The 27353-nt window shown below is 47.9% G+C and overlaps 1 protein-coding gene across 1 annotated transcript in view; it reads right to left on the reverse strand.

Annotated features, from left to right (window-relative positions):
- hook1 (hook microtubule-tethering protein 1) overlaps positions 1-27353 on the reverse strand; it is a 149510-nt gene that overhangs the window by 35943 nt on the left and 86214 nt on the right. Inside the window, exons 9-10 of the mRNA XM_072510981.1 lie at positions 3628-3791; positions 1069-1209 (exon numbers count right to left, since the gene is read on the reverse strand). Coding sequence (XP_072367082.1) covers positions 1069-1209; positions 3628-3791 — 305 coding nt within the window. The remainder of the gene's footprint in view (positions 1-1068; positions 1210-3627; positions 3792-27353) is intronic.

A 27353-nucleotide genomic window follows, 5' to 3' on the forward strand; every position in this document is an offset into this window, starting at 1 on the left:
GATAAGGCAGGAAAGTGGAATTGAGGAGGATCATATCAGATCAGTCACAATCTCATTGAATGGCAGAACAAGCTCAACGGGCCGAATGGCCTACTTCTGCCCCTATGTCTTATGATCTTATTCTTCAGTAGACAAATAAAATTACGAAACAAATCACCAAGTGCAAAAACAAAGTACTGTGGGTGTATTTGTAGCATCTGACATTAAAAATAGAAAATGCTGAAATACTCAACAGCTCAGGTGGCATCTGTAGAGAGAAACAGAGTAATCGTTTCGGGTCGATTATCTTAAAATCAGAACAGTTCTGATGAAAATCAGATGTTATGAAATGCAACAGACACCAGGAGGCTGAAAATACCTGACAATAAGCTACTTTTTAAGGAAAGGTTAGGACACCTGCAACAGGGCTTAAATACCAGGCTGTCCCTTTGCACCTTCTGGTTTAAAAGAAATGGAGTATTGTTGATGTACAAATAATCGAAAAATATCAGTTCAATGGTCAGTTGTACTCCCTACACCGTGAAGTCCTGCACATTGCTGAAAGTCTACTAACAATCCTGCAGAATCCTCATTTATTTAATTACTCGAGCTACACTGATAAAACTTTAGGGAAATCTGCCAGGCTCCTAACAAAACTCTCTCAAAACTGTATGTTGACAAACAATTGGCATTTGTATACTTAAGAGGAGGAACTAGCTGTAATATTTTAGAGCTAGGTAATGGAGAAGCTATTTATTTATTTATCATAGCAGCAATGCAATCTTTTGTACAAATTTCACACACGTCGCAAATGATATGAACATGACAAAATGTTGGGCTGGATTCTTTGGCCTCGCCCGCCGCAAGATCGGTACGGACAGGACAGGGACCATGTAAAGGTCCGTTGACCTCGGGCGGGAATTTCCTGTCGCTGGGCGGGCGCGGCCGAAGAATCCCGCCCGTTGTTCTGGTACTTTACCCAGTGACCAATCTTTAGCAGTACAAATTGTTGTGAAATAATTCTTAATTAGTGTTAATGCAATATAGGTGTGAATCGATAGATTTCTCAGACTGTCAACATTCCTTTACCTGAGGACATCAATTTCATCTTTCAGAGCAAGATTTTCTTCAGCCAGACTGTTTAACTCATCATTTCTGTGCTGTATCTCAATCAGTTGTCGCTCTAGTTCTTCACAGTGAACACGATAGTCATCCTTTGCTGCTTCAAGCCTAGAGAGAAGGATGACAAAAAAAGATCCTTTGGAATAGATACAAAAAAAAAAAGCCCCAATCTGAGTAACCAAACTTGCAGTGAACCATGTCACAGCCAGTAACCCTTTTGCAAGGAACGAATTACGCATTGGCTGCTGTGCCTATTATGATGCCCACTAACAACAAATTAATTGTAAAACTAATGAACATTGTGCAATGATTTCATGCCATTATCTAATCTTGTATTTCAAAAGACAGCGACAAACCATTCAAGGTCACTTGCTTGTGAAATAGTTTCAATACTTGTTCACGCCACAAAAGTGCATTTGTCTCCTTATCTACATATTATATATTACACATATGTAATTAAGGTCTTCAATTTTTCATATGAAAGACCAAATTGTACAGATGAAACTAGGGAAATAGGTACAATCTGACAGAGACATACAGAAGATTGTACTCTTCACTGGCTGTCACAGGTTAATTGGACATATACCAAGTTGAGTGCCAAGAATGTGCCAAACCAAGCAGCCTCCACATGCAAGAATGAGAAGGGGAGATCGGGAGGCAGAACTCTTTCAACTACCCACTTTGCATACTGGTGTAATATGATTTAGGTGCAATTTTCTGCCAAGCTATAAAAGCAACGATTCTGTACACAAAGGCACCTTTACATAAATAGAGCTGAAAACAAAAGGGTACACTTGCTGTGCCTGGTTTTCACCATGCCAACTGTCCTGATCCCTAAATATGTTGAGTTGAAAGTCAAAATGTAATCAGCAAGAACAAAGTAATTGAGATCACATACTGGGGAAGAAGATGGTGAAGAAATGAAAACGATGAACGGAAGAGAAGCAGCCAGAAAATTCAAACACAATGAACAAGCATTAAGCGTTAAAAAATCATTTCAGTGCTGTGCAAAAAAAAGAAAGATAGAAAACCAAAGAAAAATAAACACTGGTACAAAAAAGAAAAACACAATTATTGAAAGAAGCAGAAAAGCAGAGTAAAAACGTGAAAATAAATGTAATGGCAAATAGCTTTAACTTTTCCAGTGGTAACTCATGCAGCCAAAATGCGAACCAGAATCTGTCAGATGTGACGAGAGAGTGAAATATGTGGAAATGATGGTGTGAGAACAACACAAGACGGGAAATAGAATCTGAAAGAAGAAAAACAAGTAAAGAGAGAGAGATGGAAATCAATAGAAGAATGATGAGAGCATGAGAGTTGATGAACAAGTTATTCAACAACATTTTAAAATCACGTGTATTTCTGGCATTTAGATTGGGAATTTACTTTTAATTAATCTCACAAGAAATCATGAGGAAGTGAATGTCCCTCTTTTTGTCAGTTATAATGTAGTTAAAGGGATGAGGGTGTCTGCATATTCTGGAGGCCACAATGCGCCATCTGGTGATGTAAGCAGTGGCAGATGTGTGGGAATGCTCAAAGAGCTAACTTGTATACAAGACGGTCAAAGAAAGCTGAACAAGGGGCAGCACAGTGGCACAGTGGTTAGCACTGCTGCCTCACAGCACCGAGGTCCCAGGTTCGATCCTGGCTCTGGGTCACTGTCCGTGTGGGGTTTCAAAATTCTCCCAGTGTTTGCGTGGGTTTCGCCCCCACAACCCAAAGACGTGCACGGTAGGTGGATTGACCATGCTAAATTGCCCCTTAATTGGAAAAAATGAATTGGGTACTCTAAATTCATAAACAAAAAAAAAGAAAGCTGAACAATGGGTTTTGATGGCAGGTAATAACCATTTCAATAAGCAAAGAAAACAGGAAACCCTGGAAAACGTAAAAAGGAACCTGTGAGATGGGGCTGGCAGGAAGAGGTTGCAAAATTAACAACAATGTATGTATATAGCGTATTTATTGCTGGGAAAGATGCCAAGATGCTTCACAGATTAAGTATTGCAAGATTTGACACTGAGCCAAATCAGGCGATATTAGGGCAAGTGAAAGAAATAGGTATTAAAGAGTCTCTTAAAAGGAGAAAAGAGAGTTGGAGAAGAGGAGAGATTCAGGGAAGGAATTGCGGAGAGTAGGACCTCAGCAGCTGAAAGCATGGTTGCCAATGGCGCAGTGGTTATTTGGGGATTCTCTAGAGCCCAGACTTTGAGGAGCAGATATTTCCCAGAGGGAAAAAAACATTCGGCAAGGTTTCATTAAACTATTAAAAAGACAGAAAATCGCAGAATTGAAGCAAGGCAAGGAAGACATGGCAAGCGGCTCTCCCTGGAAGGTCAGAAATGTATGCAATGTCCTGCAGGTAGTGAGGCTGCCTGGATAATGCTGCTGTATGTGTTGGTACTTGGGTCTGCTGCATTTGGAGGAATTTATGAAGCCCCATCTCATCTAAAATAAAAGTGTACACTAAATATCAGAAATTTAGCAGGAAATGTTAATGACTGAAACTGAATCTTATACCTGTAATTTTCTTCTTGCAATTGATCCAATTGAAGCTGGAAGTTAAAGTGTTTCTTGCTGGCAAGGCTCTGTGGATCATCAAATGCATCCAATTGGTTTATCCTCTCGGTCATTAGGTCGTTCTCAGCTAATAAGCTGTTTCTTTCCTCTTGGAGTGTAGAAACCTAAAAGCAGTGATGCATATATTTTCATCCAACTAATCAAGCTAAATAAAAAAAATATGTTCCCAGCATCTAATTCTACTTGTGTGGATAAACAGTTAACAGGATCTTGTCAGTTTCGACCACAGAGAGAAAGTTCCTGGTGATTTTGTTCTCTTATTAGCTCAGAATTTTTCCAGTTTTTCCACCTAGGTGGCTGCAGGGGTGTGGTAGAAGATGTCTCGACATGTTGCTCTAGGCGATGAGTAGGTTTGGTGAGCCAGCGAATTTATTCCTGCCCATTATTTTAACAATAAAAACATAATCTTGCACTTCACTAATCAGCTCAACTACTCCACACTGCTCAAAATACGTTTTTGGCTAAGTCATTGAAATATATCGAAAGTTGATGTACAACTTAACTGATTCATCCCAAGCTGTTACAATTGCACTATTATACCAAAGAAGAACTTGAATAAAAACAAAAACAGAAAATACTGGACAATCTCAGCAGGTCTGACAGCATCTGTGGAAAGAGAAGGGAGCTAATGTTTCCAGCCTGGAAGACTCTTTTGTGAAAGCAACCAGACTCAAAACCTTTCTCTCTGTACAGATGCAGTCAGACCGGCTGAGATTTTCCAGGATTTTCTACTTTTGTTTCAGATTCCAGCATCCACAGTAATTTGCTTTTAACTTGAATAATAAAACGGTTTAGCAAGAGCTACAGTTTAAAAGTTGCACTTGCTTAGGCGATCATTAACAACAGAACATTTTTAAAGAATCATATTCACATAAAAGTGGCAATTTCTGACATTCCCTATAAAAGATGATTATGACCATTTAAACAGTACATTCAGTGAAATATGTTTGAACTAACGATATCACACAACAGCTGATCATGATAATGTTACTTCATTTTAATGAAGTAACATTAAATCCTGGTAATTCTTCTTCTTACGTAGTCCCTGGAATCCAGGGCAATTTCGCTTCCACCTGGTTCGATGGGTTTTGAGATGGCAGATATGTCCAATGCACCATCTTTAGAATCTAAAGCATATAGGTCAGGTGGTGCGTGGAAAGTTGGACAGATGAGTTGTTGGGAGGTTAGTGTGTGTTCTCCAATGCCTCGACTTCACCTCGCAGTGTTCCCAGTAAGCCTCTCTCAATGTGCTTGGTGCCTTCTCGAATGAACCTTCGCCATTTTAGTAGGTCACAAGCCAGGGATGCCTATGAGTCAGCTGGGATGTTTGAACTCTTCAGGAATGCATTGAGGACATCCCTTTGTTAAGAGGTGATTGCCAGGATTTCCAGAATCTCCGCATTAATCTTGATAAACAACTGCACAATCTCATATCCCTCATCTGGGAATAGGAGTACATGCCGGGGGTATCTGAAGGATTAAATTCAAGAAGGGAGACAGGTTTGCTTGTGGTATCTATAGAGGCATTTCCTTTCTTCCTGTCACATGGAAGATCATTCCAAAAGTCTTCCTCAATTCCTTCCGTTCAGTGGCAGAGCAGCTCCTTCCTGAGTTGCAGTGTAGTTGTTATCTCCCACTGAGAGGTACCACAGACATTACCTTCACTGCACACAAAATGCAAGAAAAATGTGAGTAACCACATCAATCACTGTGCATGGCCCTTTTTAACCTCATGTCAACTCCTCATATTTGCCGGTTATGTTCAGAAATTTGTCACCATCCTCCGCCTACTCCATGCTGATAAGCAAGGCGTGGTCCTCACCAACAGAATCACCACAGACCCTACACTCATCGAAGACTGGTATCAAACAAGATTCTGTCTTTGCACCAACCCTCTTCTCAATCCTCTTGCAGCAAAACTGCACCTCGCCCCCAGCAAACTACCCAGAGACATCATGTAGATAATTTACAGAATGCACAGGAAACTGATCGACCTGTGCTGCTTGCAATCCAAAAGCAAAATCACTCCAACTTCAGTCACTCAACTTCAGTATTCAGAAGACACTTTTGTACGTGCTCACTCAGAAAAAGAACTCCAGGTTATTGATGACCCCAGAGCAAGTGAGGAAATGGGTCTTTCATGAAACATCCAGAATACTAAAGTGCTCTTACAACCAAATACTTTACCATTTTAAATATAATATTTTTTAATCAGAAATAAAACTTTAAAAATAATTTAGCACTTTTCATTGTGAGAGGGGTTTGTCTCATGAAGACAGATTGAGCAGTGTAGGCCTATACTCTCTAGGGTTTAGGAGAATGAGAGGGGGAGACCTAATTGAGGTATATAAGGTAATAAAAGGGATTGACAAAGTAGACATAGAGCAGATGCTTAGTCTTGTGGGATAATCTAGAAGAAGAGGTTATAGTTTTAGGATAAGGAGTAGCAGAATTAAAACAGAGATGAAGAGAAATTACTTCTTTCAAAAAAAAGGTCAGGAATCTGTGGAATTCACTACCCGAGAATGCGGTGGATGCAGAGACTTTTAAGTAAATTTGAGGAGATAGACAGATTTTTAATTGGTAATTGTCAGGTGGGTTATGGAGAACGGACCGGAAAGTGAATTTGAGGCCGGGAGGAGATCACCCATGATCATATCGAATGGCAGAACAAGCTCGAGGGGTTGAATTGTCTACTCCTACTCCTAGTTGCATAGTTTATTGCATAGACTCTTATAACCATAAGGTGACAAGACAAAGGCACAGAATTAGGCCAATCGGCCCATTGAGTCTGATCCACCATTCAATCATGGCTGATATTTTTCTCAGATAAAATCCATTATGCCCTATGCTCCATGTAAGCCTCAATTCACTTTATTTCACCTCAGCCTTTCAGTATATCTTTCTATTCCTAATTCCCTCACAATCTTAACTTGCTTCTCCTGAATAAGTCAACATTATTCGCTACAAACACTCCACCTGGTAGCGAGATTTACATTTTCCCCACTCTCAGAGTAAAGTTTCTTCTGAATTGTTTGTAGGAGTTATTAGGAGCGATTAGTGACTATGATTCAAAGTCTCTCAATCTTATGGAAGATAAAAGTAACGTTAAGCCACTCTCCCATATTCATTTATATTTTCATAGTTTCAACTTTGGCAAGAAAATTGTAGGAAGGAGGCTCCCCCACGATCTTGCAGCTGCCCGTAACAGTTTATCACTGGGAACACCGTTAACTGAGGCAAGACTTTCACGTTGATCTCAAGTGGAAGCCCCCACCTTAAAAGGCTACCAGCTAATCAAATGACCAGCAATACCATAGTCCCTGTACAGCCAGTGGGAGGATCGGCGACTGCTGACACTACAAGGAATCTCACCTTTTCAAGGAGTCCAGGTCAGTCTGGAGGTTGGGACTCTCAACCAGGATGATGAGGATAAGTCAAGAGGCCATAATAAAGATTACTATAAGTGGCAATTAATTGGCTACTTAAAGACCTCCATAGGCCCAAGGGAAGGTGGGGAGCCAATATCTCCCCCACTGCTCCAAAGTGTTTTTTTTAAGACAGATCAGGGGAGGGAGGATAGGTGTTGGGAAGGTCACTCGCCTTCAAACCTTCCAGCAGGGGAGCAGAAAATCCAGTGCTTTTAGTGCACAGGAAAATATAAAAGCAAGGAATTGCAGAAATCTATTCATTTTTAAAGGTTTATTTATCCAGGTGCAGCCCATGAAATCATGGCAGGTCATTATCAACAGAGGGAATTTAAAACCAAAAGAGACGACAGAAAGGTACAGCTGGAATAACAAAACAGGCAATCAAAAGTGATAAGCAGTAGAATGAGAAAGATAAAATTGCAATTACTTCTTCTCCCCATGTGTTGGCCTAGAGTTCAAGCATTCTTAATTTCCCCATTCATAAAACATAGGGTTACAAAAATCAGGCTCCACAGGACGTTCATTATAATCTCACTCTTAGAATTAGACTCTTTAAAAAATGCTGATCACGGGAATAATATTATTTTAACAAATTGAAACGAGGTGAATATTCCATGGCATTTGGAGTTAAAATTTGGCATAAATTCCAATGCAACAGCTAATATTCAAAACCTTTGCAGATTTCTTTGTTTAGCTTTTTACCCAAGGAGTGTAAATATTTTTGACTGAAGATGAGAGACAGCACTGATGTATGGGGTGATCTATAGATCCTTGAGTATAAGAACACAGAAAACTGAAGAACCACATCTCGGGAGCCAAGCAGGGCATATAGCAATGAGGGAGGAGAGTGTGAGACTTTGGGAGGTGCTGGACTAGCCTGTGGGCAGTCAGAGCCATATACAGAAAGAAAGGTCGAGGTGTGCCAATGCAGGGAAGCAGGTAGGTGATTGGCTGGTGACTATTTGCCCTTTTTATTGGATTATAATCTGGTGGATAAACACTCTGCAGCCAAGGGTGAGAGTCCAGAAGATTATGTTGCCTGCCCGGTGCCAGGTTATGGGACAACTCCTCGGACTAGAGTGGATCCTGAAGTAGGAGATGTCATGATCCACATAGTACAAATGGCATAGATAGGACAAGAGGTTCTACAGAGCGTGTATGAGCAGGCTAGGGGCTAAATTAAAAAGTAAACTCTCAAAAGGTTGTAATCTCTGGATTACATGGTAAATAAGATTAGAGAGTTGAATGCGAGGCCCAAAGATTGGTGTGGGAGAAATGGGTATCAATTCACAGGCACTGGCACCAGTGGGAGTTATATGGGCGGCACGATGGCACAGTGGTTAGCACTGCTGCCTCACAGCACCAGGGATTCAGGTTCGATTCCAGCCTTGGGTGATTGTGTGGAGTTTACACGTTCTCCCAGTGTCTGCATGGGTTTCCTTTGGGTGTACCGGTTTCCTTCCACAGTCCAAAGATGTGCAGGTTGGGTGGATTGGTTCAGGTGAAGATCATCCCAATAGTATTGAATCTCTACAGTGCACAAGGAGGCCCAGCGAGTCTACACCGACATTCTGACAGAGCATTCTATCGAGGTCCACTTCACTGCTCTATCCCCATAACTCCACCGAACCTGCACATCTTTGGACACTATGCGGCAATTTACATAGAAACATAGAAAATAGGAGCAGGAGGAGGCCATTCTTCCTGGTCTGGTCCTGTTACAATTTTATAGGTTGCTATGAGATCCTGATCTGCCATTCACTTGATCATGGCTGGTCATCCAACTCAATAGCCTAATCTCACATGCTGAATGACTGATGTATGAGGAGAGATTGAGTCGGTTAGGATTGTGATCGCTGAGTTCGGAAGAATGAGGGAGGATCTCATAGCAACCTATAAAATTGTAACAGGACCAGACCAGGTAGATGCAAGAAGGATGTTCCCAGTGGTGGGGGTGTCTAGAACCAGGGGTCACAGTCGGAGAATGCGGGATAGACCGTTTAGTAGTTGAGACCAAAGAATTGTATGTTTCCAAAAAGCAGTTAGATATAGCACTTGGGGCGAAGGAATTCAAAGGAAACAAGGGGACAAGGGGGAAAGTGAGATTAGGCTATTGAGTTGGATGACCAGCCATGATCAAGTGAATGGCAGATCAGGATCTCATAGCAACCTATAAAATTGTAACAGGACCAGACCAGGAAGAATGGCCTCCTCCTGCTCCTATTTTCTATGTTTCTATGTAAATTGCCGCATAGTGTCCAAAGATGTGCAGGTTCGGTGGAGTTATGGGGATAGAGCAGTGAAGTGGACCTCGATAGAATGCTCTGTCAGAATGTCGGTGTAGACTCGCTGGGCCTCCTTATGCACTGTAGAGATTCAATACTATTGGGATGATCTTCACCTGAACCATGCTGAGACCAGTATTCTGGTGAGTTGTATAACTAGGGTAGTAGAGATGGCTTTAAACTAAATAGTGGGGGTGAGGGATCATCAATTCAGGCAAGATGTGATCACTTAAAGTGGGAAGACAATGCAAGAGCGAAATAAGGGAATGATAACCAGAACGTAACAGCAAGGATCAGAGCATATAAAATTAAGATTGCACCAGCAGATAAGATCAGAGGTTCCAAAAACAGTAAAAAGACCTAAAGGCTCTGTATCTGACGCGCATAGCTTTCATAATAAAATAGATTTGAAAATTCATACAGAAATAAGATGGATGATCTGATAGCCATTGGAGACATGGGTGCAAGGTGACCAATGATGGGACCTGAACATTCACGGGTACTTGACATTCCAGAAGGGCAGGAAACAAGGATAATGTTGTGGGGTTGCTCAATTAATTAAGATATGGAGGTGCCGGCGTTGGACTAGGGTGAGCACAGTAAGAAGTCTTACAACACCAGGTACCTGTTGGACTTTAACCTGGTGTTGTAAGACTTCTTACTGTGCTCAATTAATTAAGGATGACATTTGTACAATAGTGAGAGATAACATTGGCTCGAAAGACAAGCATGTAGAACCAGTTTGGGTTGACATACGAATAGCAAAGGTAATAATTCACTTCTGTGGGTGGTTTTTAAATCCCTAAGTCTCTTATGCTGATTGCCATATATATATATATATATAAAAAAGGACCGGTTTGTAAGAAAGGTATAGTGATAATCATGGTGATTTTAATCTACATATAGATTGACAAAGGTAGCCTGGAAGATGTCATAGAATGTTTTCAAGATAGTTTCTTGGAGCAGCACATTCTAGAGCCAACAGGCTACTCCAGTCCTGGTAATATACCATGAGTAGGATTAATTAATGATCTTACAGTAAAGGAACGCATAGGTAGCAGTGATCATAACATGATCAAGTTTCTAATTCAGTGTGAGGGAGAGAAGTCCATGTCTGGTGTTTTAAACTTAAATAAAGACAACTACAAAGACATGAAGACTATGCTGGCTAAAGGGAACTTGGAAATTAGGTTAAGGAGATATAATTAAGTAGAGGTGCAGTGAAAGACATTTAGGAGATGCTTCATAACACTCAGCAAAGATGTATTCCAGTGAGAAAAGAAGACTCCAGAAAAATGATGGATCATTCATAGCTAACCAAGGATGTTAAAGACAGCATTGAATTGAAAGAAAGTTCATAATTGTGAAAAAATTAGTGGCAGATCAGAAGACTGGACAGAATATTAAAAAAAGCAAAGAATGACAATAAAATAACAAGGTGGGGCAAATTAAAGTATGTAGAAAACTAGCTAGAATTTTTTTTTAAAATAGTAAGAGTTCCTATTGGTATTTAAAAAGTAATAGAGTAATTAAGAGTGAGTATTAGTCGTCTAGAGAGAAGATATCTGAGGAAAGCGAAATTTCTGGAAAATCTCAGCAGGTCTGGCAGTAAGGAGAGAAAAGAGCTAACATTTCGAGTCCAATGACTCTTTGTCAAAGCTAATCATCTGAAGTTATTGAATTCGATGTTGAGACCGGAAGGCTGTAGCGAGCCGAACTGGAAGATGAGATGTTGTTCCTCCAGTTTGCGTTGAGCTTCACTGGAACATTGCAGCAGGCCAAAGACAGACATGTGGGCATGGGAGCAGAGTATTTTGTTAAAATGGCAAGCAACGGGAAGGTCAGGGTCCTGAATGCTCAGACCAAAGATGCTCAGCAAAGCGATCACCCAGTCTGCGTTTGGTCTCTCCGATATAGAGGAGACCACATTGGGAGTTGGGAGCAGCGAATGCAATGGACAAAATTGGAAGAGATGCAAGTGAAACGCTGCTTAACCTGGAATGAGTGTTTTGGGCCTGGGATGTTAAGCATGGAAGAGGTAAAGGGACAGGTGTTACATCTTCTGCGATTGCATGGGAAGGTGCTATGGGTGATGGGAGAGGTACTGGGTATGGTGGAAGAGTGGACTAGATTATCTCGGAGGGAACGATCTCTGCGGAATGCTGACAGAGGGAAGGCAAGATGTGTTTGGTGGTGGCATCACGCTGGAGTTGGCGAAAATGGCAGAGGATTATGCTTTGCATACGGAGGCTGGTGGGATGAAACGTGAGAACAAGGGGGACTCTATCCTTATTCTGGGAGGGAGGGGAGGGAGCGAGGGTAATGGCGCGGGAGATGGACCGCACACTGTTGATGGCCCTATCAACAACTCTAGGTGGAAAATCACGGTTGAGGAAGAAGAACACATTTTCGAAGCACAATTTTGGAAAATGGCACAATTGGAACAAATGCGACGGAGGCAAAGGAGTTGAGAGAAAGGGATGGAGTCCTTTTATCCAGATATCTGAGGAAGCACTTATGGGAAATAAGGAAAGAGCAGATGCAGTGAATAAATATTTTTCCACTGTCATCACTGTAGAAGACACAAATGGGATCCCAGAAGTAATTGGATATCAAAACGTAAAAGTGAGGGAGAAAATTAAAATCATTACAAACAACAGGAAAGGGGCACTGAGATAATTATTAGAACAAAATGTTAACGTTGTGAGTAATGATAGACTTCACACTAGGCTGTTAAGCAAAATGGCTGCTGAGATAGTAGATGCATTGGTTTTATTTTTCCAAAACCTTTACAGAATGCAGGAAATTCTGTCAGATTGCAAAATAGCAAACACAACTCTATTTAAGGAAGTGAGGAGCCAAAACCCCCTGCCCCCACAAAACTGCAGGCTAATTGACCCAACATCCGTGATAGATTCTAGCAGTTTCTCTATCATTAAGGAGGTGACAGAAAGGGACTTCCTTAATGTGAGTTCTTTGAGGAGGCTACAAGCACTATTGATAAAGGGGAGCCTGCAGATGTGACGTTCTTGGATTTCCAAAAGGCATTTCACAAGTTGTCACATCAAAGGTTACTAATTTGTCTGGGGGCTGGGAAAACGAGCAGTGTTCCAGAAGCCAGTGTTGAGAGTAGTGAGGTACTGAGGAGGGTATCAAGGTCGCAGGAGTGTACCGGCAGACAGAAAGGTGGGTTGAAGTGTGTCTACTTCAATGCAAGGAGCATCCGGAATAAGGTAGGTGATCTTGGAGCGTGGATTGGTACTTGGGACTACGATGTTGTGGCCATTACGGAGACCAGGGGCGTCATTCTCCGCCCCCCCCAAAGGGTCGGAGAATGCCCGTTGGCCGCCGTGAATCCCGCCCCCGCCGAAGTCTCCGAAGGGAGAAAAGTCGGCGGGGCGTTAATGGCGCCGGTGCCGCGGAGAATGTCACGGGTCTGCGCAAGGCAGCCGATTTTCGGCCTGCCGATATTCTCCCTTCCGGATGGGCCGAAGTCCCGTCGACGTGATGACCGTTCACGTCGACGTGAATCAAACCTCCTTTTCATCGGCGTGACCCGGTGCTCCAGGCTCACGCCGACCAGCGTGGAGGTGAGTGACGGCCTGGGGGTTGGCTCTGGGCAGGAAATGGCGTGGCCGCAGACTGATTGCGTGAGGAGAGGTGTGTCTCGGCTTGTGTGTGCGTGTGTGCGGCGGGGGGGGGGGGGTGGTTAGAGTAGGCTGGGCTCCGGGGGAGTGCCGGGAGGGGGTCCGTGCTGGGGTGGAGGTTGGGGGGGGGGGTCCGTGCCGGGGTGGAGGTTGGGGGTTGGGGGGGGGGGTCCGTGCCGGGGTGGAGGTTGGGGGTTGGGGGGGGCCCGTGCTGGGGTGGAGGTTGGGGAGGGGGTCCGTGCCGGGGTGGAGGTTGGGGGTGGGGGGTCCGTGCCGGGGTGGAGGTTGGGGGGGTCCATGCTGGGGTGGAGGTTGGGGAGGGGGTCCGTGCCGGGGTGGAGGTTGGGGGTTGGGGGGGGTCCGTGCTGGGGTGGAGGTTGGGGATTGGGGGGGGTCCGTGCCGGGATGGAGGTTGGGGGGGGGGGTCCGTGCCGGGGTGGAGGTTGGGGGGGGTCCGTGCTGGGGTGGAGGTTGGGGGTTGGGGGGGGGTCCGTGCTGGGGTGGAGGTTTGGGGGGTGGGGGGGGGGTCCGTGCCGGGGTGGGTGATGGGAGGGCAAGTGAGTTGGTCCACCTGGCCAGGTGCCAGCCTCCAACAGTTGGACCCATGCGGTCCATGCCACCTGGCTGGGGGGAGGAGGGGATATGGGCAATGATGACATGTCGTCGTTCCCCTCCCCCCCCACCAGGCCGTCATGTTTTCAGATCATCCAGCGATGTTGGCCGCGTGGTGGCAGCCGCTCATGTCTATGTTGCCCTGGCTGAGGAGGAGGAGGAGGAGCGTGCCAGAGAGGCGGCGCAGGCTGCCGCAGAGGGGCAGGCGGCAGCCGCCCAGGCTGGAGGGACTCCTGACCGACAGGACGAGGAGGGGGAGGAGGACGTCGCGGCCCCACGGCAACGGAGGCACCCGAGGGCGCCCCGTGTGTACCGGCCCCGGCAGTCATACCAGGACCTCACGGACCGGGAATGCAGGAGGAGACTCCGGATGAGCCGGGAAACCGTGGCACACATCTGCCACCTGCTGGCACACCTGTCACCGCGTGGCACTGGCGGGGGACACCCTCTCCCCGTGTCCGTCAAGGTTACGGTGGCCCTGAACTTTTATGCAACGGGGTCATTCCAGGCACCGAGTGGGGACCTGTCCGGCATATCGCAGACATCGGTGCACCGGTGCATCCGGGCAGTGACAGATGCCCTTTATGCCATGGCGCACCGCTACATCCGCTTCCCCGTGGACCGGGCCAGCCAAGATGCCCGGGCCGTGGGCTTCTCTGCCGTGGCCGGGTTCCCCATGGTCCAGGGCACGATCGATGGGATGCACGTCGCCGTGCGGCCACCTGCAGATAACAGGGCCGTGTTCACTAATAGGAAGGGGACCTATTCGATGAACGTACAGGTGGTCTGCGACCACCGCATGATGATCCTGCACGTCTGCGCCCGTCACCCAGGCAGTGTACACGACTCATTCGTGTTGTCGCGGTCATCCATCCCCGGCATGTACGAGGGACGCCATCCCCGGTTGAGGGGCTGGTTGCTGGGCGACAGGGGCTACACATTGCGATCGTGGCTGATGACGCCTATACGGAGGCCACGCAATGAGGCGGAGAACCACTACAATGATGCCCATGTAGCGACAAGGGGAGTGATCGAGAGGTGCTTTGGCGTGCTGAAGATGCGTTTCAGGTGCCTGGACCTCTCTGGGGGCGCCCTCCAGTATCAGTCAGATAGGGTCGGCCGCATCATTGTGGTGTGCTGCGTCCTGCACAACATAGCCCAGCAGAGGGGCGATGTGCCACAGGCAGAGGAGGGTGGAGTGGAGGAGCAGCAGGAAGAGGCACAGTCCTCCCCAGATGAGGGGGATGGGGGCAATGGTCAGGGCAGACGGGGTAGACACAGGCGGGTGGCTGTCCACCGTTACCGGCTGGCCCAGCGGGCACGGGACAGACTGATAGACGCCCGCTTCACTGACTAGATGGGCGTGGGAATCGGGTAGTATGGCCACAGACCGCACACCATGGCAACAGCCGACCACCCACACCCCCCACCCATCCACCCACCCAGCACCCTCACCCCCCTCCCCAACCCCACCCACCCCACCCGCATGCACACCACCCCCCCCCCATTGCCGATCCACCGGCGGCACAACGGGCCGGGCTCACACAGTTGCGGGTGGACGCGTGTCTATCGCAGGCCATGGAGGATGATGACAACCTGCCCTGCGATGAGTTCCTGACTCTACATCGTTGGACTATGTCTGACCCATGGCCACAGTACCACCATCCACCCGGACCATCCCTGCATGCGGCTGTGACACTGCAGCGCACGGTCCCGTCCTCTGCCCAGGGGATGTTGATGGCGGCCCAGGGGGAAGGGGGCAGACTCACCTGGGGCTGAGGTAAGACCACCCCTCACACACACACTTGCGCTCAACGTACATGACACGCCCGCACACTTTGGACAGAGCACAAAGGCAGCTTCGGTAGGTGTAACATTGACTTTAATAACCAAAGGAGTTCATGCACGTGCCCTAGCCCCTAAAACTCATCTGTGCCCTGCATCCGTGCCAACTTACTCAGTGTCTAATTGTTTGGCCTTACGGGCCCTTTGACTACGTCTACGTGGTTCCCCAGACGGTACAGCAGAACTGGAGGTGGACTCCTGTGATTCCTGCCCTCTGACACTGGATCCCTTTGGCGGCCGTTTCCTGGGGCATCCTGGCCTAGATGGGCCAGGCTGCGGCCCGGGCGACTGGGATGGCGAGCTGCCAGCCTGTCCTGCCCGTTGTCCACCCGATGCACCTGGGACGGAAGGGGGGGGGGGGAGTCCGAGGTGTCGCGGTGTACCGGGACCTCCCCTACAGAGGGAGCCGGGACGGACCACACCACCTCCTCCTCCCTTGGGGTGCCCGATGGCCCCCAGGCCTCTACATGGGTTGGGGATGCGAACGGACTGGCCATCCGACGCCCCCCCGACATCTGGCGCTGCCAGTCCTGGAGGCCCGTGCTGGTATCGACACGGGTCTGCAGGTTTGCAGCCATGGAGCCCAGGGTGTTGGCAAACCCTGTCTGTGACAGTGCGACGCCGGCTCGCACATGGCCACTGGCGCCGAAGCCCTCAGCGATGGCCTGCTGAGACTGGGCCATGGCCTGCTGAGACTGGGCCATGGCCTGCTGAGACTGGGCCATGGCCTGCAGAGACTGGGCTATGGCCTGCAGAGACTGGGCTATGGCGTTGAGCGCCTCTGCCATCTGGCGCTGGCACTGGCTCATGGCCTCCTGTGAGAGGGCAGCCATTTCCTGGGCCACAGACGCCGCCTGCACGGAAGGCCCCAGGCCTCGCAAACCGTTCCCCATGTCTGACACCGTCGCAACCATTGCCTCCACCGCGGACGCCACCCGTGCGGTGTCAGCCTGGGTGGCACGCATGACCGGGACCACTCCCAGCTCCTGGACGCGGGTGGACGCCTCCACCTGCGACCGCAGCCGCCGCAAGCCGCCCGTCACCCTCTTCGCTCGTCTCCGGGTCGGTGGTTGCATCGGATCTATGTGTGGGTGTGGTATCTGCAGGAACCCGGGATCCATCTGGGCGGCAGATGTTCGCTTGGCCTGGGATGCCCTCCGACCGCCCGGTCCCTCTGCTGCTCCTACCTCCACCTGCTGTACCGGGACGGCTGTGTTGTGCGCACCAGTGAGTGTACCAGACGCCTCATCACTAAAGTGCCCAACCGTGGTGAGTGTTTCTGCGATGGTGGAGGGTGTTGGTGACAGCAGTGGCGTTGTGTCGTGCTCTTCGTCCCACTCTGAGTCCATGGCACTTTGGGGTGGGGGTTCGTCTCCACCCATCCACTCTGAGTCACTGTCCGGTATTTCGTCTTCCTGGATAGTGCTGTCCCGGGTAGGGGTGTCCCGGGTAGGGGTGTCCCGGGTAGTGGTGTCCCGGGTAGGGGTGTCCCGGGTAGTGGTGTCCCGGGTAGTGGTGTCCCGGGTAGTGGTGTCCCGGGTAGTGGTGTCCTGGCTCGGATGTGACGGGGGCCTGTGGCTGCCCCCCTCATCGCTGGGTGGTCGCTCCCGCACGTGACGGGGGTGTCGTCTCCCTGTTGCTCCAGGTCTCTCCGTCTCCCGTGGTGTGCGAGGGGCATCCTGCGGGCGTCGCATGCTGGAGGGTCCGGGTCTCTCCGTCTCCCGTGGTCTCCGAGGGGCATCCTGCGGGCTTCGCATGCTGGAGGGTCCGGGTCTCTCCGTCTCCCGTGGTCTCCGAGGGGCATCCTGCGGGCGTGGCATGCTCGAGGGTCCGGGTCTCTCCGTCTCCCGTGGTCTCCGAGGGGCATCCTGCGGGCGTCGCATGCTGGAGGGTGCGGGTCTCTCTGTCTCCTGTGGTCTCCGAGGGGCATCCTGCGGGCGGTGTGCATCTGCGGGGATGGGTGCCTGGACGTTTGGTCCTGCGATACACAATGAAGCATGCATGGTTAGACATCAGGCAGTGATCAGGTGATACGGGGGAGGGGGATATAGGGGAGGGGGGATATGGGGACGGGCTATCGGTGGCTCACTTGCTGGTGGGCCCCCGACCTCTGCATCAGCAACCTCCCGGTCCTCAGGTCCGCCAGCCAGTTCCAGGGCCCTTTCCTCGTGTACGGTCAGTGGCCTCTCATCAGCGGGCCCTCCTCCAGTCCTCACATGCTCCCTATTGTTGTGCGCGCGCTTCTCCTGTGGCGGGGGGGGGGGGGGGGGTGGCAGGGGTAAAAGGCAACAGTGTTAGGCAGGTATATGAATGCACGCCATTGGTTGCGCGTGCATTGCAGAGGTTAAGGTTAGGGCTGGATTCACTTGGGGATATGGGGGATATGGGGGAGGGGGGATATGGGGGAGGGGGGGATATGGGGGAGGGGGGATATGGGGGAGGGGGGGATATGGGGGAGGGGGGATATGGGGGAGGGGGGATATGGGGGAGGGGGGATATGGGGGAGGGGGGATATGGGGGAGGGGGGATATGGGGGAGGGGGGGATATGGGGGAGGGGGGGATATGGGGGAGGGGGGGATATGGGGGAGGGGGGATATGGGGGAGGGGGGGATATGGGGGAGGGGGGGATATGGGGGAGGGGGGATATGGGGGAGGGAGGATATGGGGGAGGGAGGATATGGGGGAGGGGGGTTATGGGGGAGGGGGGTTATGGGGGAGGGGGGATATGGGGGAGGGGGGATATAGGGGAGGGGGATATGGGGGAGGGGGGATATGGGGGAGGGGGGATATGGGGGAGGGGGGATATGGGGGAGGGGGGATATGGGGGAGGGGGGATATGGGGGAGGGGGGATATGGGGGAGGGGGGATATGGGGGAGGGGGGATATGGGGGATATGGGGGAGGGGGGATATGGGGGAGGGGGGATATGGGGGAGGGGGGATATGGGGGAGGGGGGGATATGGGGGAGGGGGGGATATGGGGGAGGGGGGGATATGGGGGAGGGGGGGATATGGGGGAGGGGGGGATATGGGGGAGGGGGGGATATGGGGAGGGGGGGATATGGGGGAGGCTCACCCTGCCTGCTCTGACGAGTTCGTTCACCTTCTTGTGGCACTGGGTGCCTGTCCGTGGTGTCAGGGCCACAGCGGTGACGGCCTCTGCCACTTCCCTCCACAGACGCCGGCTGTGGCATGGGGCAACTCTGCGGCCGTGCCCGGGATACAGGGCGTCCCTCCTCTGCTCCACCGCGTCCAGGAGCGCCTCCACATCGCGTGACTCGAACCTCGGGGCTCAGCGACGGCCAGCCATCCAGTCGGGTGTTGCGGTCGGGTGTTCCGGTCGGGTGGGGGGGAGCAGCGCGGCCTTATGAGCCGTCACGCCGTGCAGCGCGTATGACGCTGCACGGCGTGAACCACTGCGCAAGCGCGGATCCCGTTACGTCGCTGCTAGCCCATTTCGGGCCGGAGACTATCGACCCATTTCTCTGACGTGACGCAAGTGGGATTTGCGCCGTTTTTTGCGCCGATCGGCGGACTTTCCGCCGATAACGGAGAATTTCGCCCATGGTTAGAACAGGGACAGGAATGGTTGTTGGAAGTTCCGGGGTATAGATGTTCTAGTAAGAGTAGGGAAGGTGGTAAAAGAGGTGGAGGAGTAGCATTGTTAATCAACGATAGTTTAATGGATGCAGAAAGGCAGTTTGAAGGGGATCTGCCGACTGAGGTAATATGGGCCGAAGTTAGAAATAGGAAAGGAGCGGTCACATTGTTAGGAGTTTTCTCTAGGCCCCCAAATAGGAATAGAGATGTGGAGGAAGAAATTGCAAAACATATTATGGATAGGTGTGGAGGTCTCAGGGTAGTTGTCATGGGTGACTTTAACTTTCCAAATATTGATTGGAACCTCTATCGGTCTAACAGTTCGGATGGGGCAGTTTTTGTACAGTGTGTGCAGGAGGGTTTCCTGACACAATATATGGATAGGCCACATTGGATTGGGGCCACATTGGATTTGGTACTGGGTAATGAACCGGGCCAAGTGTTAGATTTGTTTGTGGGAGAGCACTTTGGAGATAGTGACCACAATTCGGTGTCTTTCACTATTGCAATGGCGAGGGATAGGGCCATACTGCAGGGCAAGATTTATAATTGGGGAGGGGTAATTATGATGCGATTAGGCAAGAATTAGAGAGTAAAGATGGGAATATAAACTGTCAGGGAAAGGCACAAATGAAAAGTGGAGCTTGTTCAAGGAATAAATACGGCGTGTCCTTGATAGACATGTCCCTGTCAGGCAGGGAGGAAATGACCTGTGAGGGAACCACGGTTCACAAAAGATGTTGAATGTCTTGTCAAGAGGAAAAAGGAAGAGTATGTAAGGATGAGAAAAGAAGGTTCAGTAGGGTCGCTTGAGGGTTGCAAGGAACGAGCTGAAAAAAGGGCTCAGGAGAGCTAGGAGGGGGCATGAGAAGTCCTTGGCAGGTTGGATCAAAGAAAACCCCAAAGAATGACCAGGGTGAGGGTAGGGCCGGTCAAGGACAGTAGTGGGAACTTGTGCATGGAGTCAGAAGAAATAGGAGAGGTGTTGAATTAATACTTTTCTTCAGTGTTCACAAAGGAGGGGCCATGTTTTTGAGGATGAGCGTGTGATTCAGGCGGGTAGGCTGGAGGAAGTAGATGTTCTGAGGAAGGATGTATTAGCAATTTTGAAAAACCGGAGGGTCGACAAGTCCCCTGGGCCAGATGGGATATACCCAAGGATTCTTTGGGAGGCAAGGGATGAGATTGCAGAGCCTTTGGCTTTGATCTTTGGGTCCTCGCTGTCCACGGGGATAGTGCCAGAGGACTGGAGAGTGGCGAATGTTGTTCCTCTGTTCAAGAAAGGGAATAGGAATGACCCTGGTAATTATAGGCCAGTTATTCTTACTTCGGTGGTCGGGAAGATAATGGAAAAGTTCCTGAAGGATAGGATTTATGACCATTTGGAAAGATGCAGCTTAATCTGGGATAGTCAACACGGATTCGTGAAAGGTAGGTCTTGCCTCACAAATTTGATTGAATTCTTTGAGGAGGTATTTTAAGTGTGTAGATGAAGGTAGAGCAGTTGATGTCGTATACATGGATTTTAGTAAGGCGTTTGATAAGGTTCTCCATGGTCGGCTCATGAAGAAAGTAAGGAGGTGTGGGATAGAGGGAAATTTGGCCAATTGGATAAGTAACTGGCTATCACATAGAAGAGGGTGGTGGTGGATGGAAAATGTTCAGACTGGAGACCAGTTACCAGCGGTGTACCACAGGGATCTTTGCTGGGTCCTCTGCTGGTTATGATTTTTATCAATGACTTGGAGGAGGGGGCTGAAGGGTGGGTTAGTAAATTTGCTGGTGACACCAAGATTGGTGGAGTAGTGCATTAGGTGGAGGGCTGTTGTAGGCTGCAAAGAGACATTGATAGGATGCAGAGCTGGGCCAAAAAATGGCAGATGGAATTTAACCCTGATAAGTGCGAGGTGATTCATTTTGGTAGAAAAAATTTGAATGCGGATTACAGGGTCAATGGCAGGGTTCTGAGGAATGCGGAGGAACAGAGGGATCTTAAGACCATAAGACATAGGAGCGGAAGTAAGGCCATTCGGCCCATCGAGCCCACTCCATCATTCAATCATGGCTGATTTCAACTCCATTTACCCGCTCTCTCCATAGCCCTTAATTCCTCGAGAAATCAAGAATTTATCAACTTCTGTCTTAAAGACACTCAACGTCCCGGCCTCCACGCCCTCTGTGGCAATGAATTCCACAGACCCACCACTCTCTGGCTGAAGAAATTTCTCCTCATCTCTATTCTAAAGTGACTCCCTTTTATTCTAAGGCTGTGCCCCCGGGTCCTAGTCTCCCCTGCTAATGGAAACAACTTCCCTACGTCCACCCTATCTAAGCCATTCATTATCTTGTAAGTTTCTATTAGGTCTCCCCTCAACCTCCTAAACTCCAATGAATATAATCCCAGGATCCTCAGACGTTCATCGTATGTTAGGCCTACCATTCCTGGGATCATCCGTGTGAATCTCCGCTGGACCCGCTCCAGTGCCAGTATGTCCTTCCTGAGGTGTGGGGCCCAAAATTGTTCACAGTATTCTAAATGGGGCCTAACTAATGCTTTATAAAGCTTCAGAAGTACATCCCTGCTTTTATATTCCAAGCCTCGTGAGATAAATGACAACATTGCATTTGCTTTCTTAATTACGGACCCAACCTGCAAGTTTACCTTTAGAGAATCCTGGACTAGGACTCCCAAGTCCCTTTGCACTTCAGCATTATGAATTTTGTCACCGTTTAGAAAATAGTCCATGCCTCTATTCTTTTTTCCAAAGTGCAAGACCTCGCACTTGCCCACGTTGAATTTCATCAGCCATTTCTTGGACCACTCTCCTAAACTGTCTAAATCTTTCTGCAGCCTCCCCACCTCCTCCATACTACCTGCCCCTCCACCTATCTTTGTATCATCGGCAAACTTAGCCAGAATGCCCCCAGTCCCGTCATCTAGATCGTTAATATATAAAGAGAACAGCTGTGGCCCCAACACTGAACCCTCGGGACACCACTCGTCACCGGTTGTCATTCCGAAAAAGAACCTTTTATCCCAACTCTCGGCCTTCTGCCTGACAGCCAATCGTCAATCCATGTTAGTACCTTGCCTCGAATACCATGGTCCCTTATTTTACTCAGCAGTCTCCCGTGAGGCACCTTATCAAAGGCCTTTTGGAAGTCAAGATAGATAACATCCATTGGCTCTCCTTGGTCTAACCTATTTGTTATCTCTTCAAAGAACTTGGGGATCATGTCCACAGATCTCTGAAGGTTGCCACTCAAGTGGATAGAAGGCTCATAGTGTGTTAGCGTTTATTAACAGGGGGCTTGAGTTTAACAGCCGCGGGGGTTATGCTGCAACTGTACATGACTCTGGTGAGACCACATTTGGAGTATTGTGTGCAGTTCTGGTCACCTCATATAGGAAGGATGTGGAAGAATTGGAAAGGGTGCAAAGGAGATTTACCAGGATGCTGCCTGGTTTGCAGGATAGGTCTTATGAGGAAAGGTTGAGGGAGCTTTTCTCTTTGGAGCGAAGGAGGATGAGAGGCAACTTAATAGAAGTTTATAAGAAAATGAGGGGGATAGATAGAGTGGACGTTCCTCAGGTGGATGTAGCTGTTACAAGGGGGCATAACTATGAGATTCAGGGTGGGAGATATAGGAGGGATGTCCGAGGTAGGTTCTTTACTCAGAGAGTGGTTAGGGTGTGGAATGGATTGTCTGCTGTGATAGTGGAGTCGGACACTTTTGGAACTTTCAAGCGGTTATTGGATAGGCACATGGAGCACACCAGAATGACAGGGAGTAGGATAGCTTGATCTTGGTTTCGGACAATGCTCGGCACAACATCAAGGGCCGAAGGGCCTGTTCTCTGCTGAACTGTTCTATGTTCTATGTTCTACACAAAATAATAATTTATAGTGGAGGGTGCACTGTTACGGACAGGAGGGAGGTTAATTTAAACAGCACTAATTTCTCCTCTCACTACCTGTCTACAGAAAGGTGATTTGATTTGTTTCCCTGTTTATATGCGATTATATATTTCGTAACCACTCGGTTTTGTGGTATCTAATTTTATTTAATAATCCCACAGCAAACGCAAGATAGGATGAACTCAAAAGGTTAGTTTATTTGTGCACACGCCACACTCAGACAATAAAGAAAGTGTTATATATCTGGGAATACATTCCTGCTGGTTTTGCATCATATGATGTGCAGTGATGTCAGAAGAGTGTTTGCGCCAGTTTTAAACAAATCACCATCTTGATTGTATGAGCAACACCTGTAATAAACCCCTCATCATGTTTTAAAGAATCCAGAGTGTGGGAGCCTCCATACCTTTTCTCTTTTCAGCAACAAATAAATATAACAAATGGCCTTGCGTGACTGTCTGTGTAGCGTTTGCACTTTCTCCCCACGTCTGCGTGCATTTCTGCTGGGTGCTCCGGTTGTTTCCACAGCCCAAAGATATGCATGTTAGCTGGAATGGCTATGCTAAATTGCCCCTTAGTGTTCAGGGACCTACAGGTTAGGTGGGGTTATGGGGAAAGGGCAGGGGAATGGACCGAGGCAGGGTGCTTTTTCAGAGGGTTGATGCAGACTTGATGGGCCGAATGGCCTCCTTCTGCACTGCTGGAATTTTATGGTTCTCAAAGAAAACTGGCGACAAGGATGAAGGCAGAAAAATCATTACAAAGAAGTTTGTGTCGACTAACCGTGAAACGTCATTGGGAGCAGCAGGAAGATTCTCGGGACCAGACTTGCGCACACACATGCAGATATATGTCGACATCAGGCAAAGGACCGTCGCTGATGCAGAAGGCTTAAACAAATATGCGACCACAACTGATCCAAAACAAATGGTGGGAAAAACAGGTGTCATGGATGCGTTTGATGAGGATTATGAAACATGCAATGCATGAGAAAAGGTTCCAATTGATTTTTTTTTTTTTTTTTTAAAAGACACGGGAGGACCCAAAGGTCACAATATTTCAGCTCAGTTAGCTGTAAAACTTTTATGCTGCTACAGAATCTAGTTTACCCAGCAAAACCAGAAGATAAGTCCTATAATGAATTAATGAAAATCTTAGAGGGACATTTCTCTCCTAACCTCTCCTACAGAAATGTTTTGGTTCCACCGCCGTACTCAGGAAGATGATGAAAACATTTTTCAGTTTGTAGCGTCTTTAAGACGATTCCCCAGATATTCTGCATTTGGTACAAACTGGATAATACTCTTCGAGACAGGCTGTTTTCCGACTTCACAGCGAAGCTATTCAGAGGAGGCTGCTTACTTTAAGTGATTTAACTCTAAAAGCTGCTGAGGATGTTATTACATCCATGGAGCTTGCAATGAGAGAATCTTCACTGATAGAGGCTGGAGTAAAGATCCATAAAATGGATGCCACAACAAGGCTACAAAAGGTGTAACCATTTCATTGTTGTACACAGGCTGGACGCTCAGTGGGGGAATGCTGGAATAAAATGAATACATGCAAGAACTGTGGCAATGAGGGCCACATTTCTAAGGCATGTTGGCTCAGAAAATTCATACACTAAGAAGGTGCAAGAAGAAAAACACAATGAAACAATCTACTTGTGTCTACCAATTAGCAGAGGAAGCTCAAGATCACCAAAAAACAGCACGACGGAGATACTGCAAGACCTAAAAGGTAGGCGTCTTGTCAATGCAGGGTGATCAAAAACGTTTTTGGGCATATCCAGAACTTGAAGGTCATGAAATTAAAATGGAAGTGGATACGGGCGCAGCAGTATCATCAATACCGGAGACCATTTGTCATTAAAAGCTGAAGCATCTGCCTTTAAAGCCTTCAAATGTAATCATCAGGATTACACTGAAGAGGTTGTACCATTACAAAGGATGTATTATGGCGAAAAAGAAAACAATGGGAAGCTGCCTCTTCAAGTTGTCCATTAAAACTTTCCTGCTCTATTGGCAGAACATGATTGGCAAACATTAGGCTCAACTGGGAAACAGTCAATAAATTAGTGGATTCAAAGATCAACTTGCAACAACTTCTGAAGAAGTACTCGAAGGTGTTCAAAGATTCACTCTGCTGAGCAAAGGGACCTGTGTATCCTAGTGCATGAGTCGCAATAAGTTGGTTTACAGGTGCGACAGGTGATTAAGAAGGCAAATGGAGTTTTGTCCTTCATTGCTAGAGGGATGGAGTTTTAGACTAGGGAGGTTATGCTGCAACTGTACAAGGTATTAGTGAGGCCACATCTGGAGTAGTGTGTTCAGTTTTGGTCTCCTTACCTGAGAAAGGACGTACTGGCGCTGGAGGGTGTGCAGAGGAGATTCACTAGGTTAATCCCAGAGTTGAAGGGGTTGGATTACGAGGAGAGGTTGAGTAGATTGGGACTGTACTCGTTGGAATTATAGAATGATGCGGGCGGATCTTATAGAAACATATAAAATTATGAAGGGAATGGTTAAGATAGATGCAGGGAGGTTGTTTCTACTGGCGGGTGAAAGCAGAACTGGGGGGCATAGCCTCAAAATAAGGGAATCTACGGAATTCCCTGCCCAGTGAAGCAGTTGAGGCTCCTTCATTAAATGTTTTCAAGATAAAGATAGATGGTTTTTGGAAGACTAAAGGAATAAAGAATTATGGTGTTCGGGCAGGAAATGGAGCTGATTCCACAAAAGATCAGCCATGATCTCATTAAATGGCGGAGCAGGCTTGAAGGGCAAGATGGCCTACTCCTGCTCCTAGTTCTTATGTTCTTATGGTCACTCTGCTCTATGACTGGAGTTGAGCTACACCTAAAAATCAAGCCAGACAGCACACCCAAATATCTCAAAACTAGAACCTTACTATAAGCCATCAGGCCTACAGTTGAAGAATTAAAATGATTAGTGCAAACAACAGTTGTTGAACCTGGTGCTCAAAGTGATTGGGCAACACCAATCATTCCTGGATTAATACATGATGGGTGAGATTTACCAACCACCCTGCCATGTGTTTTTTAGCAGTGGAGATGGCCTGCCAGCAGGATCTACTGACCCCGCCATTGTCAATAGGATTTCCAAGTGACAACACACCTCGTTACCGGGAAACCCATATGCAAGAATGCGACCCGAATTTCCCGCCGGCATGAATGGCTAGTAAATCCCGCCGGATAGCTCATTGAGATTTTGTGGAGACTTTAAAACTATTAACACAGTTTTGTGTGCAGATCATCATCTACGATTGCTGATTGAAGAATTGTTTGTTGAACTTCCTAGAGGGTACAAATTTCGTAAAATTGATTTTTCACAGGCACATCTGCAGATGAATGTGACTGCCGAATCACAGCCACTACTCACCATCATAACGCACAAAGGTCTATTTCATTACAGAAGATTTCCTTTTGGAAGAACATCTGCGCCTGCTCTTTTTCAAAGATGTACAGATCAAATTCTAAGTGAATTGAATGGAGTGCAATGTTTTTCGATGGCATATTCATCACCGGTTTGAGTGAACATGAACACTTGGAGAATTTGGAAGATACCCTGAAGCGGTTACAGAGCTACCACCTGAGAGTTAAGAAGGAAAATTGGAACTTTTTTCAAGTCACCCATCAAATACCTTGGACATATTATCAACAAAGTTGCTTACACAAAGAGCAAAGGAAAATGTCAGCAATCTTAGAAGCACCATATCCTCAAAATGTGACACAATTAAGGTCGAAGCCTTTTAGTACAGTTTCCGTCTGGTATGGCAACTGCTCAGACCAAGACCGTAAGAAACTACAGTCATGGATGGGGCTGTGTTCACAACTCTCTGTAGTTTCTTACAGTCTTGGGCCCAGCAGTTGCCACACAAGACCGTGATGCAGCTAGATAGGATGCTTTCTATGGTGCATCTGTACTAATTGGTAAGAGTCAATGTGGACATGCTGAATTTCCTTAGTTTCCTGAGGAAGTACAGGCACTGTTGTGTTTTCCTCATCGTAGGGTCGATGTGGATGGACCAAGACATTGTTGGTGATGTGCACATCTAGGAATTTGAAGCTCTCAGCCATCCCCACCTCGACACCATAGATGCAGACAGGGGTGTGTACGATACTTTGCTTCCTGAAGTCAATGACCAGCTCTTTAGTTTTGCTGGCATTGAGAGGGAGATTGTTGTCATTACACCAAGTCACTAGGTTCTCTATCTCCCTCCTGTACTCTGACTCATCGTTGTTCGAGATCTGACCCACTGCGGTCACGTCATCTGCAGATGTGCCTGTAAAAGATCAATTTTTTGA

Source organism: Scyliorhinus torazame, chromosome 7 (genome assembly GCF_047496885.1).
Source record: "Scyliorhinus torazame isolate Kashiwa2021f chromosome 7, sScyTor2.1, whole genome shotgun sequence".
Lineage (NCBI taxonomy): Eukaryota > Metazoa > Chordata > Chondrichthyes > Carcharhiniformes > Scyliorhinidae > Scyliorhinus > Scyliorhinus torazame.